The following is a 14,431-nucleotide window of genomic DNA, read 5'->3' as shown; positions in this document are numbered from 1 at the left end:
TCGACTCCTATTTTGTTTTGAATAAAACCAGGTTGGTCTTAAAGGTGCAATCGACTCCTATTTTGTTTTGAATAAAACCAGGTTGGTCTTAAGGGTGCAATCCACTCCTACTTTGTTCTGAATAAAACTAGGTTGGTCTTAAAGGTGCAATCGACTCCTACTTTATTCTGAATAAAAGTAGGTTGGTCTTAAAGGTGCAATCGACTCCTATTTTGTTTTGAATAAAACCAGGTTGGTCTTAAAGGTGCAATCGACTCCTACTTTGTTCTGAATAAAACTAGGTTGGTCTTAAAGGCGCACTTGTCTACTGCTTTGTTCTATTCTAGAGCCACAGCATTCCATGAACCTCCCCCCCCTCTCTTCCCCTCCAGGAGGCTGCGGGCTTCTATTGCGTCCTCTACCCCCCAAAATGAGCCCCCCCTTCGACGGAAGTCTCGCCCCCATCGATCACGTGTCGGGGAGCGCAACGAATGGCATTGCTCTTCCGTACACGTATCTCCCCCCAACCCCACCACTGCGCCCAAATCTACGGCGGGGCTCTGCTCCTTGGAGCGCACCATTGCTGGCCCCTTCGGAGCTCTGATGCAAGCGGGCCGCCGCGTTGGTCTGGAGCAGCTGAACAAAGCAGGAGCCAAGCGGCACCTTGAAGACCAACCCATTTTTATTGAGAACGTCAGCTGTCTTGCGCTCTTAAGCACGCTTCACCAGACGAGGAATCCAGCACAGGGAGCGAAGCCTCATGCTGCTCAGATCCAAGGTTTGCTCAATTGGTTAATTTTAGTGCATGCTGCTGTTTTGTTGCTTTCGCGTGCTCCTGCTGCTCAGATCCGAGGTTTGCTCAATTCGTTAATCTGACTATCCTGTCATTGTACCGTTTTGCATTCTAAACCGCTGCCTAGCAGAGAATTTCGCTTCGCTGTCCTTGCTTCTGAAATCTGTACCCTGTTGCATTCTGGGCCACCACCGCCTACCAGCTCTGTATGGCTCTGCTCACTGTGCGGGATTTCTCGGAGCTCTGAGTAAGGGCGGGGGGGACTCTCCATGGAGGGAGGAGGTGGGGGGGGAGTTTGCATTCCTCCTTCTTTGCTTAGAAGGCCCAGGGAAGCCCAGCCTAGTTTCCTTTGGGTGGGGGATTTGGGTTTGCCCCTCCCCTCCCACTTTTGCTGCAGCTTCTTTGCAGCATTTGGCCTGGGCTGGAGACGGAGGTTCCCACGGATGGAGGAGAGAGGAGACTTTGCATTCCCCCTCCTTGGCTTGGAGGGCCCAGAAAGCCCAGCCTAGTTTCCTTTGGGTGGGGGATTTGGGTTTGCCCCTCCCACTTTTGCTGGCGCTTCCTTGCACCCTTTGGGCACCGCTGGAGGTGCGCTTTTTGCAGGGCCTGGGCTGGAGACCCGGGAAGGGGGGGGGCTGCGGTAAGGGAGGGGGGGGGGTTCCCACGAGTGGAGGAGAGAGGAGAGTTTGCATTCCACCTCCTGGGCTGGGAAGACCCAGGGAAGCCCAGCCTAGATTTCTTGGGGGTGGGATTTGGGTTCTCTTCGCCCCTTTGCTGGTGCTTCCTTGCAGCTTTTGGGCACCGCTGGGGGTGCCCCGGGGGGCTGGGAAAGGTAGGGGGCGTCCAGGGGAAGGATGGGGGGGTGGGCTGCTGCGGGATGCGTGCCCCGATTGGGACAGGGTTGCCAACCTCCAGGGAGGCCTCCGACAACAGTTACAGACAGCAGAGTTCAGCAGAAAGGAAAGGGCGGCTTTAGAGGTTGGGTGGGTGGGGGAGGAGACTCAAGGTGCATGGATATCCCTACTAGCAATGTTCCCTCTAAGCTTCAGAGTCTTGTGAGCAAAAATTCTACTTTGTGAGCCCCTGCATAAGTGATTGTGCTCTGGGGCCATTTTTCCTGAGCTAAGACAAAAATGTGTGAGCTGGAGGCGAAAAATCCGTGAGCTCGCTCATGCTGACTCCTTCCTTGGAGGTTTTTCAACAGAGGCTGGATGGCCACCTGACAGCAATGGAGATCCTGTGAATTTCGGGGGAGGTGTTTGTGAGTTTCCTGCATTGTGCAGGGGGTTGGACTAGTTGACCCTGGAGCTCCCTTCCAACTCTAGGATTCCTGACCGTTAGAGCGGTTCCACAGAGGAACAGGCTTCCTTCTTGGGAGGTGGTGGGCTCTCCTTCCTTGGAGGTTTTTAAACAGGGGCTAGATGGCCATCTGACAGCAATGGAGATCCTGTGAATTTAGGGGGAGGTGTTGTGAGTTTCCTGCATTGTGCAGGGGGTTGGACTAGATGACCCTAGAGGTCCCTTCCAACTCTATGATTCTAGGTTTTTAAGCACAGGCTAGATGGCCACCTGACAGCAATGAAGATCCTGTGAATTTAGGGGGAGGTGTTTGTGAGTTTCCTGCATTGTGCAGGGGGTTTGGCTAGATGACCCTAGAGGTCCCTTCCAACTCTATGATTCTAGGTTTTTAAGCAGAGGCTAGATGGCCATCTGACAGCAATGAGGATCCTGTGAATTTAGGAGGAGGTGTTTGTGAGTTTCCTGTATTGTGCAGGGGGTTGGACTAGATGACCCTGGAGGTCCCTTCCAACTCTAGGATTCTATGATTCTAACTCAGCTTAGAGGGAACACTGCCTACTAGTGCCAACCGTTCCCAAACCCCATCCTTCCCAAAGCTCCACCCCCCAAAGCTTCAGGATTTTCTGTACCTGGAGGTGGCAACCCCAGTAGAGGGAGGAGGTCTTCAGAAGGGCCCTGAGAAGACTGTGGGTGGGGTGGGGGAATAGTTGAGCTTTGACAACTCTGGAGGAAGGTCTGACTTCCCGCATGACTCTGAGGCTTCCCTTTTCGGTCCACCTTCTGTGTTATTCTTCGATGTCCAGAGAGCCCTCGTGGGAGCGTTCCCAGAGAAGGCCTTTCAGAGCTCATCCTGCTGAAATCGACTCCAGTGGCAAATTGGAGGCTGAGGGAATTTTGGGCATAGATGGGTTGCCCTGTTAGTCTGTCTGTAGCAGGAGAAATAAGAGCCCCGTGGCACAGAGTGGTAAAGCTGCAGTACTGCAGTCAGAGCCCTCTGCTCACGACCTCTGCTCCATATTTTTATCTAAACCCCTCTTGAAGTTGAGCGAAAATTCAACTTTGTGAGCCCCTGCATAAGTGATTGTGCTCTGGGGACATTTTTCCTGAGCTAAGACAAAAATGTGTGAGCTGGAGGCGAAAAATCCGTGAGCTCTCTCATGCTGACTCCTTCCTTTTATCCACTCTAACCCGACTGCTCAGCAATTTCATCGAATGCCCACGAGTTCTTGTATTGTGAGAAAGGGAGAAAAGTACCGTACTTCTGAGTATTAACTAATTGTTAATCTGACTATTCTATCATTGTACCGTTTTGCATTCTAAACCGCTGCCTACCAGAGAATTTCGCTTCACTGTCGTTGGTTCTGAAATCTGTACCGTGTTGCATTCTGGGCCACCGCCTACCAGCTCTGTGTGGCTTTGCTCCCTGTGCGGGATTTCTGGAGCTCTGAGTAAGGGGGGGGGGGGGGACTCTCCATGGAGGGAGGAGGAGGGGGGGAGTTTGCATTCCTCCTTTGCTTGGAGGGCCCAGGGAAGCCCAGCCTAGTTTCCTTTGGGTGGGGGATTTGGGTTTGCCCCTCCCCTTCCCCTTTTGCTGCAGCTTCTTTGCAGCATTTGGGCACCGCTGGGGGCGCGCTTCTTGCAGGGCCTGCGCTGGAGACGGAGGTTCCCAGGATGGAGGAGAGTTTGCATTCCACCTCCTTGGCTGGGAGGGCCCAGAAAGCCCAGCCTAGTTTTCATTGGGAGGGGGATTTGGGTTTGCCCCTCCCACTTTTGCTGGCGCTTCCTTGCACCCTTGGGGCGCTTCTTGCAGGGTCTGAGCTGGAGGCCCGGGAGGGGGGGTGTCCCACGAGTGGAGGAGAGTTTGCATCCCACCTCCTGGGCTGGGAAGACCCAGGGAAGCCCAGCCTAGATTTCTTGGGGGTGGGATTTGGGTTCTCTTCGCCCCTTTGCTGGTGCTTCCTTGCAGCTTTTGGGCACCGCTGGGGGTGCCCCGGGGGGGCTGGGCAAGGTAGGGGACGTCCAGGGGAAGGATGAGGGCTGGGCTGCTGCGGGATACGTACCCCGATTGGGACAGGGTTGCCAACCTCCAGGGAGGCCTCCGACAACAGTTACAGACAGCAGAGTTCAGCAGAAAGGAAAGGGCGGCTTTAGAGGTTGGGTGGGGAGGTCTCAAGGCGCATCGATATCCCTACTAGCAATGTTCCCTCTAAGCTTCAGAGTCTTGTGAGCAAAAATTCTACTTTGTGAGCCCCTGCATAAGTGATTGTGCTCTGGGGCCATTTTTCCTGAGCTAAGACAAAAATGTGTGAGCTGGAGGGAAAAAATCCGTGAGCTCGCTCATGCTGACTCCTTCCTTGGAGGTTTTTCAACAGAGGCTGGATGGCCCTCTGACAGCAATGGAGATCCTGTGAATTTCGGGGGAGGTGTTTGTGAGTTTCCTGCATTGTGCAGGGGGTTGGACTAGATGACCCTGGAGCTCCCTTCCAACTCTAGGATTCCTGACCGTTAGAGCGGTTCCACAGAGGAACAGGCTTCCTTCTTGGGAGGTGGTGGGCTCTCCTTCCTTGGAGGTTTTCAAACGGGCTGGATGGCCCTCTGACAGCGATGGAGATCCTGTGAATTTCGGGGGAGGGGTTTGTGAGTGTCCTGCACTGTGCAGGGGGTTGGACTAGATGACCCTGGAGGTCCCTTCCAACTCTAGGATTCCTGACCGTTAGAGCGGTTCCACAGAGGAACAGGCTTCCTTCTTGGGAGGTGGTGGGCTCTCCTTCCTTGGAGGTTTTCAAACAGGGGCTAGATGGCCATCTGACAGCAATGGAGATCCTGTGAATTTAGGGGGAAGGTGTTTGTGAGTGTCCTGCATTGTGCAGGGGGTTGGACTAGATGACCCTAGAGGTCCCTTCCAACTCTATGATTCTAGGTTTTTAAACCGAGACTAGATGGCCACCTGACAGCAATGGAGATCCTGTGAATTTAGGGGGAGGTGTTGTGAGTTTCCTGCATTGTGCAGGGGGTTGGGCTAGATGACCCTAGAGATCCCTTCCAACTCTGATTCTAGGTTTTTAAGCAGAGGCTAGACACTCTGTGTCACATAAGAGAAGCCCTGTTGGATCAGGCCAGTGGCCCCTCCAGTCCAACACTCTGTGTCACATAAGAACATAAGAAAAGCCATGTTGGATCAGGCCAGTGGCCCCTCCAGTCCAACACTCTGTGTCACATGAGAACATAAGAGAAGCCCTGTTGCATCAGGCCAATGGCCCCTCCAGTCCAACACTCTGTGTCACATGAGAACATAAGAGAAGCCCTGTTGCATCAGGCCAATGGCCCCTCCAGTCCAACACTCTGTGTCACATGAGAACATAAGAGAAGCCCTGTTGCATCAGGCCAGTGGCCCCTCCAGTCCAACACTCTGTGTCACATGAGAACATAAGAGAAGCCCTGTTGCATCAGGCCAATGGCCCCTCCAGTCCAACACTCTGTGTCACATGAGAACATAAGAGAAGCCCTGTTGCATCAGGCCAGTGGCCCCTCCAGTCCAACACTCTGTGTCACATGAGAACATAAGAGAAGCCCTGTTGCATCAGGCCAATGGCCCATCCAGTCCAACACTCTGTGTCACACAGTGGCCAATGTGTGTGTGTGTGTGTATATATATATATACACACACACACATACACACACACGTGTGTGTGGCCCCACTCCATATGACCCCCTTCCTCCTATGATGTAAACATGGTTGCTGGCCCTTTCTATTACAGATCCAAGACGGGGTGGGGTGGGGTGTGTTCAAAAGAGCATCAGCTCCCCGGTTGTTGGAGTCATGGGGCATAGGGAAAGGGAAGTCCGGCCTGTACTGGAATTGGCTGCAGCCCCATCCTAAGACCCTGATGTGGGCCCAGTGTGGGGCCAGTTCTGCCAGCTGGTGTCCAAGGCCCACCCCCCAACCAAGGGGAGGAACATTTTAAAAAACTGTCTCCAAGGTACAGAGAGCCTAGCAACACCACCGGTGCTCATGGAAACCACACCAACACCCACCAATCACAGCATGTGGCGATTCCCCTCGGAGAGGCAGAGGGGGCGGAGCATGCTGATGTGGCCACACCCCCTGATATCACACACAAGGCCAGGAGGAAAAAAGGGCACCCAGGTATCCATCTCTGTGAAGGGGCTTTTTCCCTGGGGGAGCGTGGAGGAATGGCGTTCCGGAACTTCTTCATGGAAGCGGAATTCTCAAAAAATGTTTAAAAGTTCATGAGGGGTGTGTTTCTCCTTCATTTCCCTCTGGAGAGTGTTGGCACCTCTTTTTCCAAGAAAGAAGCCCTGATGGATCATGAGTCCTGGAGTAAACACACCAGGGAGCCCATGGATGTGAGTTCGAGTACCCAAATGCAGCAGTGTTTTGCAAAGTGGACTCAAAGGGAGAGAAGAGGGCTGTTCCAGCCGCATCACCCCTGCCCCATCCCTCCACAGCTCACTTGGCAGAGGCAGTGATAACACAGCTACCTTTGGGAAGCCAAGATGCTCAGAAAGGAGCCCCAGATGGGATAAATCCTTCATGCTGATTAGCTGGCCCAAAGCATTTCGGCTGCTCACCCCCCTCCCCATCTTCCACCTCTAGCAGGGCACCCGTGAGACGTATAGCAGCCCCCCAAAAGTGTTCAAAGGCTTCTTTCCAAACAGGCTGGACTCTGGGAAATGGCCTTTCTGTCAGTCTGAGATGGAAAGCTGTGGTTCTTCTCTGGATGAAAGTTCTGTGGTGTGTGTCCTGCTTTCTTCATTGGGGAAGACGCTCCAAGAAATACTGGGCTGGTTCTCCTTGGAAAGAGAAAGCGCTGGAGTCTTCTAGTTTATTGATACTTGGTTTGTGATGTTCAGTGGTGTATTTACATTCTCTGCTGTCTTCTCTTTTTCTCCATCCCCTCAGGAAGAAGGCTTTCTTCACAGCCAAGTGAATAACGGCATATTTTCACAGACAGAGGTGACCTAAGAGAAGGGGAAGGAGATGGAAGAGCAGGACCTGGAAGGACATGGAACTGGCAAGAGAGCAAGGAAAAGTTCCCATCCCATCCAAGCTGGGAGTGGTGTGGAATGCTGAGAAAGGGCTGTGCCAGAGGCCCTGGCTAAGGACACCATGACCTCAGATGTGCATCGCCAACACTTCCGGCAGCTCCGCTATTGTGAGGCCGATGGGCCCCGAGAGGTTTGCAGCCAGCTCCATGGACTTTGCAGCCACTGGCTGGAGCCGGAGAGGCACACCAAGAAGCAGATCGTGGAGCTGGTGATCCTGGAGCAGTTCCTGACTCTCCTGCCCCAGGAAATACAGGGCTGGGTCGGAGAATGTGGGCCGGAGACCAGTTCCCAGGCGGTGGCCCTGGCTGAAGGTTTCCTCCTAAGTCAGGCAGAGGAGAAGAGGCAGGCAGAACAGGTGAGGGGATTCCCTCCAGGTATGTCCAATTAAAGCAATGATAACAGGCCTTATCCTAATGTTTCCCTGCCTGATATTTTTCCAAGTGTTAATCATCCAAGTAGGAAATTTAATTACTTCCTTCAGCAGCTTCTTCTGCTAGAGAATTTCTCTTCTCCCTCCAGATAACTCACCAGGTCTGCTGATTGAAAGGTGCAGGGTCTGGGAGTGGGGCAGGATCCCTTCCTTGGTCTCTTTTCCATTCCATCTCTTACCCCTCTCCCTGGCTGCTGTTTCAGATGCGGGGACCACCTTTGGAGATGGAAGCTGCAATCCCTGAGGCAGAAGGAGCTTCCTTGGAGCAGGGGCAGAGGGCGCAGGCGGTGGAGCGTGCCCAAGATGCCCTCTCCTGTGGTAAGGACTCCTTGTGCCTGGGTGCAGTTGGGGCAGCCCGTGAATGTGGTGGGTAGAGAGTTCAGGTCAAATTAAATATTTCTTCACTCAACGAAGAGTTAATTTGTGGCAGACAACATCCACCAGCTGCGATGCCTGTGGAGGTTAGACAAATCCCTGGAGAGAAATTCCTTCCGTTAATTAAAAAATTCCTATCTAACTTTCCTTCCATAAAAGGAACTTAACTTTTTTGTTGAGGTGGGGGGCGAAGAAGAGAGACTTCAGTAGAGCTATTCAGCCCTCACCTGGCGCAGCAGAGCTCTGAAAAACCAGTTCCTCGGGGCCAGTCATAATAGGAACATTTGTCTTCTGTGGCCATGCTTAGAGAGGGGTATCTGGAGGGCCACTGTGGGAATAGGATGATGGCGTTGGGATGGCCGGCTGTGGACGGGCACCTCCAGGAGATTTTGGGTGGTGCTTGGGACATTTAAGATGTCGCAACTGGCTGGAAACCTGCTTGTGAAGTTAGGATCCCAAGCAGCACTCCGAAAATGCATTCCTATGACCCTTGAACTTCCAGATGCGCCCAAGTCACAACTGGGGTGAATGTAAAGCTGGTGTATCTTGCGATGTCATTTCCACCCCCCTTTCCCTCCCCACAGGCCAAACACGGGTCTCCTAGAAGTCTGAAATACATTGGCAACCTTTATAATCAATCCCTGAGGCTCATAGGTCCCCGGTGCTTCTCTTCTGCCTCTTCCAGAATGTAGTAAAAAGTGTTTAAAAACTGTGTCGCTTGTACACGAGGCAAGGTTTCACAACCCCGGGAAAGGAGGTGTGTGAAGCAGGAAACAAACAAGCAAACGTCCTTCCTCCCTCCTTTATCTCAGGAACAGGCAGTGAAGAGATGCTGTTGAGCCTTCGTCTTTTCGGAGGTGTGGAAACAGCTGCTGATCCTCCAGTCCAGGTAGGAGAGAACAGAGGATTAGGGGAAAGCCTGGGTCCTTCCACCTTTCTCTGGGGAACTTCTGCTCCTACAGTTTGTAGAAGGTGTCCGGGTGACAGTTCCCTTTACCCATCCCAAGCCATACATTCTGTACCTTCCCAGATGACTCCCTTCCAGTGTGCAACCTCTGCCTGGCGTGATCTCTGAAGAGGAGGGAATCTTCTTTTGCTTCCAGGTTCCCTTTTCCTTGGAGGAGGTGTCCGTCTCTTTCACGGAGGCAGAGTGGGCCCTGCTGGATCCAGGACAAAGAGCTCTGTACAGGGAAGTCATGCTGGAGAACTACGGGAACGTGGCCTCTCTGGGTAAGGATCTTTCATGGGCGCCAAAGGTGCAACTTGCTGCCATTGCGATGAGGAATGAATCCTGATACTGAATAGCAGTGCATCATTTTGAGGCCAGTTCTGCTACTTGGGGAGAGCCAGTTTGGTGTAGTGGTTAAGTGTGCGGACTCTTATCTGGGAGAACCGGGTTTGATTCCCCACTCCTCCACTTGCACCTGCTGGAAGGGCCTTGGGTCAGCTATAGCTCTGGCAGAGGTTGTCCTTGAAAGGGCAGCTGCTGTGAGAGCCCTCTCCAGCCCCACCCACCTCACAGGGTGTCTGTTGTGGGGGAGGAAGGTAAAGGAGATTGTAGGCCGCTCTGAGCCTCTGTCCTTGAAAGGGCAGCTGCTGTGAGAGCCCTCTCAGCCCCTCCCACCTCATAGGGTGTCTGTTGTGGGGAAGGAAGGTAAAGGAGATTGTGAGCCGCTCTGAGCCTCTGTCCTTGAAAGGGCAGCTGCTGTGAGAGCCCTCTCCAGCCCCACCCACCTCACAGGGTGTCTGTTGTGGGGGAGGAAGGTAAAGGAGATTGTAGGCCGCTCTGAGCCTCTGTCCTTGAAAGGGCAGCTGCTGTGAGAGCCCTCTCAGCCCCTCCCACCTCACAGGGTGTGTGTCGTGGGGGAGGAAGGTAAAGGAGATTGTAGGCCGCTCTGAGCCTCTGTCCTTGAAAGGGCAGCTGCTGTGAGAGCCCTCTCCAGCCCCACCCACCTCACAGGGTGTCTGTTGTGGGGGAGGAAGGGAAAGGAGATTGTGAGCCGCTCTGAGACTCTTCAGAGTGGAGGGCGGGATATAAATCCAATATCTTCTTCTTCTTCTTCTTCCCTGGTAGAGCATCCACTTGGCAGGCAGAAGGTCCCAGGTTCAATCCCCAGCACCTCCAAAGAAAAGGATCAGGCAGGAGGTGAAGGGAAAGACCTCTGCCTGAGACCCTGCAGAGCTGATGTTGGACTGAATAGATAAGGCTGACTTCAGTGGGCCAAGGGTCTGATTCCATCTAAGGCAGCTTCCAAGGCAAAGTTGGGGATGAGAGCCCTGCAGAAAGACTCTGGAAGGCACCAGATCCTCAACGGTGGCCAGCCTTTACCACACACCCTTCCTTCTGGATGGGTTAATAACGTCTGCTCTGGCCATGATCTGGAAATGATCCCTTCAAGAACTGAAGCCTGGATTCCCCTGGGTCATTAATCCTGAGTAGAAACCAGTTCAGTTAGTACACATGGGGAGTGAACGCAAGTAAACCAGAGCCCTTTTAGCAGTAATAAATAAGTAGCCCGACTGTGGTGGCAAATCCGAGCATTTTCATTGGTTGGATGTGGGTTCTGCAGGATTGCCTTGCACTCTGTCTCTGGTGTGCCATTGGCTGATTCTGCTCTCTCCCACCCACTGATGGCTGATTCTGCTCTCTCCCACCCACTGTCAGCCCCATCAGGCATGAACCCCACCAGGTTGGCTTTGAGGGAGACAGTTTGGGGCATGTGGTAGGAAGTCCAAGACAGTCCCCCACACACACACAATGCTGCCACAAAGTTAGTCTGGGTTCTCTCTGGTCTATACTTGTATTAGACTTTCTGCCTTGCTAGGGTCAAGTGCTCCTAACGACCCAATTAAGGGTCCTCCTCGATGGAATTTTCCAGAGGCTGTTAGCAACCTCCTTATCCCCTCTCCCTCTTGGTCACATAAATGTATAAAGGTTCTCACAATTGGGGTCTGGCCTTGAAAAAGATAAGGATGTTAGCTGCAAGTCAGACCAAGCCACATGGACCCTTGGGGGATCAAGCGTAATTTGCCTCACAATCCATTCCCCTCAGACTGGTAAAGATTCTGGACTTTGATCTTTACCACAGAGCTTTCCTTCCAAAAGAATTTTTACTCCTGAATTTCTTTCCTTCCCCATAGAAGACTGATCACTTTCTCTCTCTCTTGCTCTCATTGTGAAAGAAGCTAGAAGGATGGAAAATACTTCGATGGAGAAGAACAGTGGCCTTGCATCCGAACAAAGATGGGAGAGTTCCTCAAGAGATGTCCAAGAACATATTTCCTTCCGAAGTGAGCTGGCTGAGAGTGAGTACCATTTGCAGTTATGTCAAGGGAATAGAAAAGGAATAGCCATGGAAGATTTCTGAATCATTTCTGAATAACATTTGGTTTGATATAATCACACACCTCTCTGGGTAAGAAGGGAGAGAGATCTTTTGAGGGCCGGAAATCTGGAGACTTAGAAATTCCTATTGGGCAAGAGCTCAGCTGTGGCTCTAGAGGAGGAATCCTTAAATACTAGATAGCCTGGGAAAAGGGAGTGGGGTGCCTAAGATCACCCAGGCTTGTCAAGGCCAAAGGGCTGTAAATCCTTTCCTTCTGCAGTCACACAGGTGGCTTTGGATCTTTCCAGCCCTTCCAGGTGCTAAGAGGATCTCTTTCTTTATTCCAACAGAGGATGATCAGAGGAATGAGGAGTGTAAGAAACTTCATCAGCAACTGCCAGACAGAGTTAGAAACGAAGACTTGAAAGAAAAAGACAGGAATCGAGGCAGACCAAAGAAAAAGAAAGGCAGCTGTATGGTTGAGAAGAGAGATGGAAGACAGCATAATGTACATTTTCCAAAGCACAGGATAATAAAAGCAAGTAAATCCATTCAATGTGGAAACTACTTCAGAAATAGAGCACAGTTCCTTGTGCAGCAAAGAATACGCAGAGATGAGAAACCTTTTGAATGCTCAGAGTGTGGAAAGAGATTCACTCAGTATGGCACTCTTCAACTGCACCAAAGTATCCACACAGGGGAGAAACCTTTTGCATGCTCAGAGTGTGGAAAGAAATTCAGTTGGAGGGGCAGTCTTCAGCATCATCATCGAACCCACACAGGGGAGAAACCTTTTGAATGCTCAGAGTGTGGAAGGAGATTCAGTGATAGCGGAACTCTTCAAAAGCATCGTAGAACCCACACAGGGGAAAAACCTTTTGAATGCTCAGAGTGCGGAAAGAGATTCAGTCGGAGTGGTACTCTTCGACTTCATCAGAGAACCCACACAGGGGAGAAACCCTTTGAATGCTCAGAGTGTGGAAAGAGATTCAGTATAAATACCAATCTTCAACATCATCAGAGAATCCACACAGGAGAGAAACCTTTTGAATGCTCGGAGTGCGGAAAGAGATTCAGTCGGACTGGCCATCTTCAACTGCATCAAAGAACCCACACAGGGGAGAAACCTTATGAATGCTCAGAGTGTGGGAAAAAATTCAGTTGGAATGATGGTCTTCAACGCCATCAAAAAACCCACACAAGGGAGAAACCTTATGAATGCTCAGTGTGTGGGAAAAGATTCAGTCGAAGCGGCACTCTTCAACAGCATCATAGAACTCACACAGGGGAGAAACCTTTTGAATGCTCAGAGTGTGGAAAGAGATTCAGTGGCAGGGGCAGTCTACAACATCATCAGAGAATCCACACAGGGGAGAAACCTTTTGAATGTTCAGATTGTGGAAAGAAATTCAGTAAGAGTGCCAATCTTCAGCATCATCAGAGAACTCATACAGGGGAGAAATCTTATGAATGCTCAGAATGTGGAAAGAGATTCAATCGGAGTGGCCATCTTCAACATCATCAGAGAACCCACACAGGGGAGAAACCTTACGAATGCTCAGAGTGTGGAAGGAGATTCAGTCTGAGTAGCAATCTTCACAAGCACCAGAAAACCCACAGAAGTGAGAAACCTTTTGAATGCTTAGTGTGTGGGAAGAGATTCTGTCGGAGCGGCAATCTTCGACTTCATCATAGAACACACACAGGACAGAAAACTTTTCAGTGCTTGGAGTGTGGAATGAATTTCAGTCAGAGTGGCGATCTTAAAAACCATCAGGAAACCCACACGGGGAGAATCCTTTTGAATGCTGTGGGTCTGAGCTCAGGGCAGCAAGACACAGACTTGGAAGCTGCCCCAGAAGAGGGTCCCATGGCCCAGCGAAGTGATCCCAACGAAGGAAGCCAAACCCCACCCTGGACTGAGCTTGCTGACTGGTGCCTTCTGCTGAGTTCTCACTGTCAGTATAATCTGAGTCTGTATTAATGGAATTCTTAGACATAATAGTTTAAAAAACCTTTTTTTTTCTATTGGCAGTAGTTTTTACTTTCAGATTTTGGGTTTTGTGATGGACAGCCCAGTGGCACCCAGCATAGCCAACTTGTACATGGATGCTTTTGAAGCCGGATGGATTTCTTGTGATATTAATCCCTTAAGGAAGACATTTGGCTCTATAAGCAATATATAGAGAGGAAAGGAAAGGTCCCCTGTGCAAGCACCAGTCGCTTCCGACTCTGGGGTGACGATGCTTTCACGTTTTCACGGCAGACTTTTCACAGGGTGGTTTGCCATTGCCTTCCCCAGTCATCTACGCTTTCCCCCCAGCAAGCTGGGGACTCATTTTACCAACCTTGGAAGGATGGAAGGCTGAGTCAACCTGGAGTCGGCTACCTGAATCCAGCTTCCGCTGGGATCGAACTCAGGTCATGAGCAGAGGGCTCTGACTGTAGTACTGCAGCTTTACCATTCTGCGCCATGGGGCAATAATATATAGACAAACTGCTGTTAATTTTTTTTTTTTTTTAGATCCTGAAAAACTTCTTGAATTGGCTGAACCACTGACATTGCAATATTAAGTTTTAAATGAAATGAAATAAAATCAAACGAATTGAAATTTTTGGATACTAGGGGAGTCAAGAATGACTCTAGTGAACTACACGTAAAAATATTTTCTAAACCTGCAGATCGGAACTCTCTGCTCCGTTACGAGTCATTCCACCTCACATCGGTTCCAAACTGGCCTTTCGGCAGTTCCTCTTTAAAAAGCATAATTCCACTAGAGAAGAGGAGCAGAGAAGCTGACTGCACAATTTTTAGATAGAGGCTATCCAGCTGATATTGTGCATAAGGCATGAGATAAAGTTACAAAATTAAATAGAAAATCAGTTGCTTAGTGGTAAACCAAGGATACAGCAGACTAGAATGGCCTGTGGTTTACAGTTTTCTGCTTTAGCCAATAATATAAAAAAATCAATCTATAGACACTGGCATATAGTGTTGCATATTCCAGACCACCTGAATCTCCCCAAAAAATTGGCTTTAAAAATTCCCCAAATTGAATAAAATTGGCTTTAAAAATCCCCCAAACACTCTGAGTCACATAAGAACATAAGAGAAGCCATGTTGGATCAAGCCAATGGCCCATCCAGTCCAACACTCTG

At 50.8% G+C, this 14,431-nt stretch overlaps 2 protein-coding genes across 2 annotated transcripts in view; both read left to right on the top strand.

The window, feature by feature from the left end:
* The window catches only part of LOC132571392 (paternally-expressed gene 3 protein-like), a 150,574-nt gene extending 143,516 nt beyond the window's left edge, over nucleotides 1-7,058 (top strand). The window contains exons 51-52 of the mRNA XM_060238189.1: nucleotides 372-492; nucleotides 6,996-7,058. Of these exons, the coding sequence (XP_060094172.1) occupies nucleotides 372-492; nucleotides 6,996-7,058 (184 nt within the window). The remainder of the gene's footprint in view (nucleotides 1-371; nucleotides 493-6,995) is intronic.
* Nucleotides 954-13,256, top strand: LOC132571391 (zinc finger protein 436-like). Its single transcript, XM_060238188.1, has 7 exons — nucleotides 954-1,019; nucleotides 6,996-7,496; nucleotides 7,775-7,889; nucleotides 8,759-8,835; nucleotides 9,050-9,176; nucleotides 11,133-11,252; nucleotides 11,623-13,256. The coding sequence occupies exons 2-7, from the start codon at nucleotides 7,203-7,205 to the stop codon at nucleotides 13,254-13,256; spliced, it is 2,367 nt and encodes a 788-aa protein (XP_060094171.1). The 5' UTR covers nucleotides 954-1,019; nucleotides 6,996-7,202.
* The last annotated feature ends 1,175 nt before the right edge of the window (nucleotides 13,257-14,431 follow it).

The sequence above is a fragment of the Heteronotia binoei genome, chromosome 5 (genome assembly GCF_032191835.1).
Source record: "Heteronotia binoei isolate CCM8104 ecotype False Entrance Well chromosome 5, APGP_CSIRO_Hbin_v1, whole genome shotgun sequence".
NCBI lineage: Eukaryota > Metazoa > Chordata > Lepidosauria > Squamata > Gekkonidae > Heteronotia > Heteronotia binoei.
This window is presented reverse-complemented; position numbering and strand designations above follow the sequence as displayed.

Bases quoted from the DNA above. Each gene is read 5' to 3' on its own strand.
- LOC132571391 (XM_060238188.1), top strand. From the start codon at position 7,203: ATGACCTCAGATGTGCATCGCCAACACTTCCGGCAGCTCCGCTATTGT. The intron at 8,836-9,049 runs GTAGGAGAGAAC...TTTTGCTTCCAG, and splicing joins CTGCTGATCCTCCAGTCCAG to GTTCCCTTTTCCTTGGAGGA. The intron at 11,253-11,622 runs GTGAGTACCATT...TTATTCCAACAG, and splicing joins CCGAAGTGAGCTGGCTGAGA to AGGATGATCAGAGGAATGAG.